The sequence below is a fragment of the Homalodisca vitripennis genome, chromosome 3 (assembly GCF_021130785.1).
Source record: "Homalodisca vitripennis isolate AUS2020 chromosome 3, UT_GWSS_2.1, whole genome shotgun sequence".
NCBI lineage: Eukaryota > Metazoa > Arthropoda > Insecta > Hemiptera > Cicadellidae > Homalodisca > Homalodisca vitripennis.
In genome coordinates this window covers 20,564,756-20,576,671 of record NC_060209.1, presented here as the reverse complement: position 1 = coordinate 20,576,671, position 11,916 = coordinate 20,564,756, and the positions used below count along the sequence as shown (strand labels likewise).

The 11,916-nt window shown below is 34.4% G+C and overlaps 1 protein-coding gene across 1 annotated transcript in view; it reads right to left on the bottom strand.

Moving 5' to 3' along the window:
* Positions 1-11,916, bottom strand: part of LOC124356669 (TBC1 domain family member 1) — a 99,190-nt gene that overhangs the window by 18,493 nt on the left and 68,781 nt on the right. Inside the window, 8 exon segments of the mRNA XM_046807801.1 lie at positions 810-964; positions 3,612-3,795; positions 5,098-5,298; positions 6,587-6,654; positions 6,656-6,708; positions 8,576-8,690; positions 10,278-10,421; positions 10,615-10,632. Of these exon segments, the coding sequence (XP_046663757.1) occupies positions 810-964; positions 3,612-3,795; positions 5,098-5,298; positions 6,587-6,654; positions 6,656-6,708; positions 8,576-8,690; positions 10,278-10,421; positions 10,615-10,632 (938 nt within the window).

The following is an 11,916-nucleotide window of genomic DNA, read 5'->3' as shown; positions in this document are numbered from 1 at the left end:
ACAAAAGTTGTCTGAAAAGTGCCAACATCTGAATTTTACCGGACGTTCGGGAAAAAAATCACTTAAAATAAAAAACTTTATATTTTTAAACTAACATTATACTAAATTGTTTGTGAAGAACTGTTCTTTTCAAAATAAATTGTTATAGTACACTTTCGATCAATTGACTTTAACGAAAAGCAATCTAGAACTCACATATAAAACATTTTTTTGACATGGCTACCGGAAACAATGCGACATTAGTTTCTTAAAAGTTGTATAACTCACTCATTATTGAAGATAATGATATACTCTTTTCAAGATTTATAGACAATTCAATACACTTTCCAGTGATGTGGACAAAGAAAAGGATATGATTTTTTTGGTATTTATTTATAATTAGGTTGAAAACTGAAATTTAAATCAGTTCTGAAATTTTTGACGTAAATCCATTTTTGATATTCCTAAATTTAATTTTATAGCAACTTTGTTATTTTATGTTAATTAGGCAGAGTTTTCAAAGTAAAATTACAAAAAAGTATATTGATAGCTTGTTTAAATAATCAAACTGTAAATTTTTTACTGAAACCTTGCAAAATGCCTTTAAAAGGGCTGGCACTTTTAGGTGCACTCACCAGAAAAATACCTTTTTAATACACTTTTCAATACACCCACTCAATAAATATTTGGCACTCAAATGGTTAATATTTTTGATGGTATAATAAATTCTGTTGTACTGACAAACTAATATGTGGAAACCACAGAGAAAACCAATGTTATTTATGTAAAAGAGATGAATGGTAACATGGCAATTCACTCGTGTCACTCACATGTTCATCATAGGGCTAGACTTGTGAGTTTCGGTCTCCGTCGTGTCAGGGAGAGAACTGATGGTACTGCTGCGAGGTCTGGAGGGTGTCTGGGGAACTTCTAATAACAGAGAGGAGGAGGAGGGGGTGGCAGGTGAAGCAGTGCTGCTGGAGTCCTGTTAATAACACAAAATAAAACAATGGTACCACATCACCAGCACAAAATGCATTTTCACTACAATAAATTTAATTAAAATACCTAACCTCTTTCTACTTTATTTATTGAATTGGCCAGCAATCTTGTCTAACCAACTTCATGATAGTACTGGAAGAATGCACTAGCTTTGTTCTGTTTGATAGGACCTCACCTCCTTTATCATGGCATTGAGAATAGCCTATTTACTCAGAATCTTATCACACCAGTTTCATTATGGCATTAAGAATACAATGACTTTACTGACACTCATAATCACCAGTTTCTTTGTAACATTGGCATTATAAAGTAAAAGTAAAGTAAAGATGTCTTATTTTACCAGGTGGAGTTAGGACTAAGAAGTCCTCTCTAGCACTTAACCTGGGGACCAACGGCTTAAAGATGACTTTAGAACTACCACCAACGGCCGGGCAGGCGGGCTGCTTGCAAGGACAGGATCACTCAGCGGTCACCCATCCAAGCAGCAGCCACGCTCAACGTTTCTTGATCCAGTTATCTTGCGATAACCGTAGTACCTGCTACACTGCGCCATTGGCGATATACTGACATGGCTGGTCATCATCTTTAACCAGCTTCAGCATGGCACTGGAAGAATATGCTAGCTTTGTTGTTCATGGTAGGATATCACCTTCTTCATCATGACACTAAGATTACACGGGGTTTACTGCGAACCTTACCTTAACAGTTTCATTATGGCACTACGATTAAATTGGGTTTTCTGAGAACCTTATCTTAACAGTTTCATCATGGCACTACGATTAAATTGGGTTTTCTGAGAACCTTATCTTAACAGTTTCATCATGGCACTACGATTAAATTGGGTTTTCTGAGAACCTTATCTTAACAGTTTCATCATGGCACTACAATTAAATTGGGTTTTCTGAGAACCTTATCTTAACAGTTTCATTATGGCACTAAGAATAAATACACTGTTTAAATTTCATTGTCACATTGGAAACATACTGAGTTTACTGAGCACCATGTACTTGTTTATTTTTTACCCTCCTTTTTTTCTAATCTTGTTATTGGCTATTGAGGCCTCTAAGAGCTTGTGAGGCTAATTTTAGTTATGTATTGAAATTAATTAGAATGTATATATTGGACTTGGTTTAACCCTATAAGTGACGGTCATTTGTGGTCTCAGTGGCAGGCCGTTTTTGGGCAAATTGCCGTGATCGTTACACTTATTTTTAGAAAATATTATCTAAGTGATAACCTAACAACATTATATATTTTTGTTTTCCTTATGAACTATAGAATAAGAATAAATATAATATTCGGTGCCTTACCATTATTTTCAGATTAATATCATTGTAGATGTGTAAAAAAATTTTTGTAGAAAAAGTAATTTTTAAGTTCTACTGTCCGTCACTTTGAATCTACTCACGCTACAAAATAATGTCAAATTCACAGAATATACACAATTTTATTCTAAACAAATTACTTCTTATACATTTTTTTTCTATTTACAAGAACAAAAAAGTTAGATGGGAAAAACTAAATCTATGTATAAACTAGTTTTTTTACTCCCGAGTCACTAGAAGGGGCTTGTCTTTTCCTCCCAGTAGTGTTGGGCCTATAATAGTATAATAGTGGCTTAGTTTGTCTCATAGCACAGTATATTTCGTAAATATAAAACAGGAATTGTCTTATCGCAAACCCCTCCCCATCCTCAGACAGAGGTCAAAGTCGAGCGATCTAGTAGATAACGTGACTACAGATTCTCGCCGCCCATTCAACTGGTGCGCCGCATTCTTGTACTTTTCGTGCCGAAGTGTCTGTCGAGTGTGTCGCTTTGTTATACTTCCGTATTTTACTGTGTGTGTAATAGATTAGTGATGGGTGACACATTGAGAATTTGGGATTTACCCAGGAGCGAAGAGGGGGCCATTCGTTTTTTACAAGATCATGACTAGTTGCCTACATCTAAAATATGCGTTGCGGTCGGCAATTGCTGCTGAAGGCGGAAATCCACTAGACTCACTCATCCTTGATATTGCTGCTTTCTGGGCGTCACAGGAAACCCATTAACAATTAATAATCATTGTAAGTTTGTAATTGAAGAGTTGCTTTTTCGTTCTATAATGTTTTTTTTTTCTATAAATTTATTTGTTTGTGTTCCTCATACTGGTGTAGTCGGTATAATCCCAAAGTACCCCAACATTTTCCATGACGAACGAATAACCCAAACATTTACCGGTAACACAAACGCGATAAACAATAATATACTGACAATAACAGTACGCAAAGTCGCCAAACAAAACAGTGACGAGACGAGTAGACAGCTGTTCTCTCGTCTGCCACCAGGTCAAACGAAAACCGTCGGAATCATTTAAGCCAGCAAACATTAGTAACATGAATACACACTATACTATATGATATGTATAGGAAATTTCATGGAGAATACGATAGTTCAAACTAGGCCTAAAAATAAGGGACGGTTGCGGAACAACGGCCTTAAATGTGAAGCAATGGCTGTGGCGGCGTGAATCATACGTCTCAGACGGCGCTTGCCACTTAGAGGGTTAAAATATGAATTTAAAAATCTCATTTTTATGAACTCACAAAAATGCAAACTCATAAAACAGTTATAAAACAAAGTGCGTCACCTTGCAGAGAGCTGCATTCATGGGAAGGCTGAGCTCCTTGACAATGGGTTTGCACGTATCTACTGGAGCCAAGTCATCTCGGGAACCCTTTCTCTTGAGCAGCTGATCGAACGAACTTGTCAGAGAACGTTTGGCTTTCATAAAGATTGTACTGCTGCCCAGATAGTGGTTCAGGAACTCATGCCTGCAAACATACAACAAAATTCATTGTCTTGTTAGTATTCTAGTAGGAAACTATCACAATGATCCTTTTGAGTCTTGTAGTATAACTTTCATCTTCTGGTTATAGAATAACAGAATAACAAATGTGGTGCATCCAACTCTACTTCCACAAAAAAGATACAACTCAACGAAAATTGCATCCAAAGAAAAGATGAAACTCAACACGGAATGAACATTAATGGCACAAACTTACAAGATGCAAATTGATGATATCAAAACTACCACAACACAGGAAAAACCACAACTCTTTTCACCTTGTAGGGACTAAGGAACCTAAATTTTGCTTCTTGTTCCAATTTTTTCTTGAAAAATGGTGGAATCAAGAATCAACTTTAGGAACTTAATATTTATTTTGATACTTTTGTGTCACAGCATAATTTAATAACTTTTCTGTATAAGTTTACTAATAAATATTTGATAAATTCACAATTTACTATATCACAGATTTAACAATGCAAATATTACAATTTCAAAACTGGAAATCAATAAAAAATATCATTTGAGGTGACTCTAATGTTTTATACTGTAACATACATAGAACAAATAAATAGATTGATTGTTTCTTTTTCTGTTTGCCTCTCTTGTATGACCAACTTTGTCATAAATAAAACTGCATTATATTCTCCACATTTAACCTTTTTGAATATCCTTGATAAAAAAACATCTACATCAGACAATGAAATTGATCTAAAATTAGAAAAATGGACCATTTTGGTGCAATAAGAATGATAACCACTGACTGCCCTTAAGATGGAAAAAAATTATCATGGCAATAAACTACACTGAAACAAAGTACCAAGCAAATGAAGCAAGAATATCAATTATACATCATGCTATATATAAATCGTATCATTGGACAATAAATATAAAAATATGATCAATGAGCGAGCTTTATGATCTTGAATGCTGATGCTGATTCTCTAGTCTCGCCCCTAGTGGCCACAGAGTGAAACGCAATCTACTTTCTGGATAGCCCTCATGCCATGAATTAGCAATTTTCTGGTTTTATAAATAGGGTTTTTTAGTTATTAGATGCTTTATTTTATTTTTAAATATAGTTATCAACTTTTTTCTGCATTATGTGCATAAAATCATTTCTAGAAAAATCAGAGATTAAATATAAAATAGATTAACACATTTTTATTGCTCAAACATTTGATCTTAAAACTATAACTAAAACTAACAACTAGCATACTAATTCTACTGAATTTTGAATCAAAATCTGCTTTGAAAACATGATAAAGTGAGCCAAGTCTTTACTCGCCTGTTCTCGGCGGTGTCATGGACATGTCTGCTCTGTTTGCTCTCACAGTGGGCACGAAGTAGCATCATCAGCAGTTCGTTCTGCTCCTTAACACTGGTATCATTGAGAGCCTCAGCCCCCCTCAGCTTGGTCAGGACCACATCCTGTTCATCCTCTGGCAACAGCTCCAGCCGCCGGAAATATACAGGCCTGCACTCGCTTCTCACTGCTTTGACCTGTCACAACAGTAAAGTGTGTTTTGTTATGTCAAGAAATAATTACCTACGTTGTTAAAAAAGAAATTACATGTATAGGATATTTAATATATTTTTATGCATCCAACCGGACAAGCTGGAATTGATTACACATGAACACTAGACCATAATTTGATACTATTTAACCGAGGTTCTGGTGATCGGTGCAGTGACGGTCTATTACTCTCAACAACTGGTGATCGTCATTGCAGCGACGGTCTATCACTCTAAACAACTGGTGATCGTCGGTGCAGTGGAGGTCTATTACTCTCAACAACTGGTGATCGTCATTGCAGCGACGGTCTATTACTTTCAATCAACAACTGGTGATCGTTGCTGCAGCGAGGTCAACATCGCTGTGAAAAAGCCACTTTATAAAGTAACTATAATGATTTTCGATGAAAGTAATGGTAGCATTTGATAGTGGATAAATGTTTATATCTGAACAATGGACTGAAACTGAAGAAGACTTCTTGTCATAAATCCCAATGTTGCCTATTAATGTGACTTGCCTTATACATTTGTACTGAAATGTCTCATTGGAAAAATAAATATTCTATTTTAATCTATTCAATAATCAATGTATTGATTAGTATGAAATTCGGTACTTTTCGATCTTTGATACAAGTCAGAGAGAAGAAGAATATCGTATTTAATTTTAATTCTTGTCATTTCTTCGCTGTTGTTTACATATTGATTAGTTTGTTTGTTTATGTTTCTTGTTGCAGGTATGTAATATTATTTGAAGTTACTATTCAGTTAAGTGGTATAGACATGTTTTGAAAAGTATTTCTCTTTCACGGAAGTGATGTAGTGAAACAAAATAATTAGTGTTTTGTTTCAAAATAACCCAAATTTCGTAATCTATGTAGGCCTAGGTTAGGAGTGTCAAATTTGTATCTTAGCAAGTTTTATTTATTTTATATGTTAAATTTTACTAACATTAAATGCATTTGTGATGGATAGGAAGTATTTAGATCGATCAAGTGATAAGAGAGTAGACCATGAAATCGGTAGTGAGTCTAATTAGTGTAGATCTCAGTGCCCCACCTGAAACTAGGTCTATCATTGTACATTTTTGTAAATACATTTTCATAACAATAGGGATATATGTTTAATATACTAAATATAACAAAAACTTTTCATTGTTAAGTCTAATGAATAAGAAAAAAAAAATTATTTTTTTTCATAAACAAATTACATCTGGACTTCAGTAAAGAGTACAGTCTAGTTATTACAAACGCATGGAACCATACTCACTCTCAATGTCAGCACACAGCTTGTGGTACCACACCATGGGGCAATGATCACATGATAGAACCGGGCAGTTTCTCCTTCCTGATAGCTTCACTAACCGCCACATGTGCTTGACTGATTGCTGCAACCATCACAACTGAATATATAACTGTATTCTGTAACTGATAATAACAGTGACCATCACAACTGAGTAAGTACATGTGTTCTGTAACTGATAATAACAGTGACCATCACAACTGAGTATATAACCGTATTCCATAGCTGATAATAACAGTGACCATCAGAGTATATAACCGTATTCTGTAGCTGATAATAACAGTACCATCACAACTGAGTATATACATGTATTCTGTAGCTGATAATAACAGTGACCATCACTAACTGAGTATGTACATGTGCTTGTAACTGATAATAACAGTGCAACCATCACAACTGAGTATATAACTGTATTCTGTAACTGATAATAACAGTGACCATCACAACTGAGTATGTACATGTGTATTCTGTAACTGATAATAACAGTGACCATCACAACTGAGTATGTACATGTGTTCTGTAACTGATAATAACAGTGACCATCACAACTGAGTATATAACCGTATTCTGTAGCTGATAATCGCAGTAATCATCACAACTGAGTATGTACATGTGTTCTGTAACTGATAATAACAGTGACCATCACAACTGAGTATATAACTGTATTCTGTAGCTGATAATCACAGTAACCATCACAACTGAGTATGTACATGTGTTCTGTAACTTATAATAACAGTAATCATCACAACTGAGTATATAACTGTATTCTAAGCGCTGTGACAATGTGCGCTAGAGTTCTGTGCTGTTGGCACGTGGCATGGAACCGTGCCATCAATAGTGACGTCATCATAAAAACCCTTTTTTGGCTGGAAACCACTTTTGACTTCATTGATCATCTAAAGGAGTCATTTAGGTAAGTTATTGCTCATTTCCATTATTAGCAATTTTTATTGTCAATTGTAATTTTTACAGTATTTAACGTGTTAATGCTGCAACTCTGTGGTGACATGTGACAAATACCTGTATTATAGAATATGCTAATTTAAAGTAAAACATTGTTTACATAACTTACAATATTTCCTAGCATGGTTATTTACCTTCAGCTTTTCATGGACTTTTGGCCAAAATATAATATGGAATTAATGTAAACGAATTATTGTCTAACTTTCAATATCACAAGTTCACTACCAGAGTTGAAGTGATTGAAAATAATTTTGTATAATTAGCAATAATCTTTAAAATTGTTATATATAAAATGTATACAAACTCAAGTATAGTACTTCCATTTCACTTTATGACTCTCACATGTATTGATTGGCCATCACAGATAGATGATAACACACAAGACTATTTAGCCAGTAGAAATTATTCATTAGTTTTTGGCGTAAGAAAGTTTTCACCTGTCGGTATGCTGAAAAAGTAACTGCAGTTTTGCTACATTTCCTACATTTAATTTAATTTACTACATTTCTAACACTCGTGGAATTTAATAAATATTTTTCGCATACTATTTACTTAACTCAGAAAACAAAATTGTGAAATATATTAAATTTATAAATGTCCTTGTTGTATAAAATGTTAAGGTTTGTATATAAACTTATTGGTGGTGTGTGCTGCATAGCCAATGAAGTAGGTGCATTACGCTATCGGTTTCAGGAGGAGAGTTTCAACCGATCTTGATTAATCATTAGAACGGATGTTTGATTTTGATTAAAACGCTACTCATGCAGGCTAACGACTACCTCAAAGTGGTAGGACATGAACATTACTTCTGTCCAAGAATTAGTAATCCAGTGAATTCAACTACCAAATCTCATAATTTTTTGATGATTTAGTTTTGAAGAGAGTTATAAAATTACTTGTTCAGTGATGATCGTAACAGTGAAAGTATAAGCTTGCAATTATTATGTTCAAGTAATTGAATAGGCACATTGGAAAATTTCATTATTTACCTACAACAAGCTCATCTGCCACTGATTCTGACTGGCACTTGAAGACATAGCCAACATTGTAGTCCACACCAGGCTCCTTGCAAATGAAGCCAAAGTGAGCGTTGTGTTTGGTCCCCTGCAGAGAAGAGATCATTAGTACCAGACAGGGTATACTAAGTTGTACAGTTTCATTTGAGCAAAATCACTGTGGAAATAAAAAGTAATTATGGCTACTTCTAGCTGAAAAATCTACACAATAAAATATTTTCACAATATTTGCCATAAATGTTACTTTAAAATTAACTAACTTAAAATAAAAAAAATTCTGAATTTTTAACACAGTTATTGAATAATGAATAATTATACGAATAGTATAAGATTGGATAATGTCAAAAACTTGTATTTGTGTTTGATGTCTTGTAACACAATGAAGTTCTAGACCCATAACGTGTTTGTTCAGCTTACTAGCTATTTTAATGGATTTACAAATATTCATAAACTACAACTTTATTGTGCACAACTAACTTTAATACATCAAATCAAAGAGGAAATTACCTATAAGAAAATATAACAGCAGCAGAGTAGAATCCTCTAATTTGATATAATTGGGACTATTCTCTGTTTGGATTAATCACAATCATTTGTATAACAAAGTGGTAAAACAGCAAAACAAGTCTATTGTAATGTGAATGAGTGTATCCTGTGAGTCGGAATTTAACTTTGTGCTATAGAATTTACCTTTGATGGCATTTAGCAGAAATAAACTGCAAACTTCAGTTTTTGGTGATTGGGAGGTCTTTAAATCCTAGAGCATTTATAAATGTAAATATAGTAACTCTCTATGTGTGACGAAAATAAAATAAAGCTTGGACAGATGAACATCTATTTATTTAATGTTTTATATCAATTTTGTTTATGCTACATTTATTAGTAATTTTTCTGTGAACATATTTGGGGAGTTCTGACTAGTGGAACATTTTATCTATAGTATAAAAATTTAATTTCATGTTACAAATTTAACACAATGGAAAAAATTTTAATACTGATATTTTATTTTACAATAATAACGTCCAAAAACCATAATTGTTGCATAAACGTATAAAAATAACGAAAAAAGTATTACAATTTTGCATTTTTGCCAAAAAATACATAAATTCAATATGTTTTTTTCAATATCTATATGCCAAGAGAACACGCCACCATTTTGATTTATTGTACCTCAACGCCACTCCCCCGACACGATACACATTTTAACGCAAAAAATTAAGGTAATAGTTTGAAACAGTATTGAGTTTTATGTTATGAATACAAAAGTAATATTTTCTTGTGTCTAAAATACTATTCCAAATAATTTAAACCATGTCATTCATTAAATTTACAAGAGCTTTTATTGCACAATATTATGATTTTCTTTATCACAAAAGTTCAAGAATCCTGCATCTGGATAAACTATTACAGTACATGATACTCTAAGGTATATATATTTTTCTAAATAAGTACAGACACATTTTCAAAAACTACAAAGAAAGGTATATTTGTAAAACTACTCACTATAAATAGCAAAAAGATACAAATGTCAGTAGACTATTAAAAATAGTAAAATTTAGATAATTTAATTCAACAAAATATAATAAACCAGTAAGTTTAATTTTGGCCAGGGATTTGGACTGAAACAAGCGGTAAAGTGATCCTTAACAATTTTAAGTTGGACCTTGGTACATACCTGGACACAACAGACAATGTCCTTGATCTGTTTGTGCAGCAGGACCTGTTTCCTGTCAGGACTGATGAGTCGTAGATCCATATGCCCCACCTGGAACACCATGGTGCGGTTGTCCTCCACTTTGGCTCCACACCCACTACCACTCTAAAACATTTACCATGTATGGATAATAGAGAATAAATACAAAATTAAGTACATTTTTAGTAATGACGTATCCCCAAATTGTATTAATCATTTATGAAAAAACTACAACTTTGAATGTTCTTGGCTATACATTTAATATTAGCATTTCAACTCAACTCTGAATTTTAAAATTCTAGTAGTCACATTTACTTACTCTTTTCCTTCTCTGTTCCTGGAAGCAGGGAAAAGTGAGTCATTAGCAACAGCTTAACACGTTCAGTGCGGGCCCCGCGGATCCGCGGGGTACGCGGCGGCGTAGCAGTGCGCGCCACGCGGATCCGCGGGGCGTTGCCATAGTCTCGACTATTGCTCAGTGTGAGCCCAGCTCTCAGCCGGGACGGTTTCGTACTCGTTGAGCGTGGCGTGTGGTTCCGAGTTGACCTTGACTTGTACTTCGTTTCTGTTTCCCGCGTTTTTAGCATGTGCAAGTGATGCGTTCTTAGTGAGTTGTTTATTTATGTGTAGTGACATTGTACTATTGTATTATACAAGTTTTATATCGCATTTCACCATGTCTGCCAACCGTGCTACAGAAAATAGTGCTACTGATGATGAAGCATCAGATGTAGATAGTGAATCCAGTGGAAACACTGCTGTTGACAGTTCGGGTAGTGATAGTGAAGATATTGTAATAAACCCCTTCATGGGTTAATAATACAAATGGACTAAGACAGATCCCTTTCACCGGAAACAATAGATTGCTAGTAGATGTACCAGGTAATGGTTCACCGATTGACTGGTTTTTTATGTTGATGGACGACCCATTCCTCCTCTCATTACTCCGCCAAGAAACCCAACCCACAAACTTGTACAAAATGAAGAACGGGATAAAAAGGGTGACAGAAAACGTAAAGATTGTAGGGTATGCTACAAGAATGAAAAGAAAAGGAAGATGACAACATATACATGTTCTGTTTGTCCAGGTAAACCAGAACTTTGTGCTGTCAATTGTTTTTGACATACATCACAGAGGCCAGCAGTAAAAGCCATGCCCTCAAGACCTTGTAAATATTGTATATAGTTTTATTTGTTTTTGTTTTGCACTATATAATGAAATAGTTTAAAATTGGATTGTTTTTACGGTAGCCACTCGCGTTATTAGACTTTTTAGCCGCGCTCTGTGCGACAAAACTCTTTCCGCGTGCTGACCCCGCGGATCCGCGGGTCAATCTGTGACGTCATGTAATCCGCCATTTTGGATCACAGACGTTATTATCTACCCATAAATCAGCCTTTGATAGCAAATGGTAAGTGTATTAATAAATATTAGACTTTAGGTTCTGGGGCAATTTACATGTATTGCCGTCAGCAGTCAACGTGTTAAAACATACTAAATTTGATAATACAAGTGTAGGCTATGCATATTTTCAAAGAAAGATTATGCCTCGGTTAATTTATTAATGATTTTAATAAATTTTATTATTCTGACTAAACGTGCCAATATTTTTATAAGTAA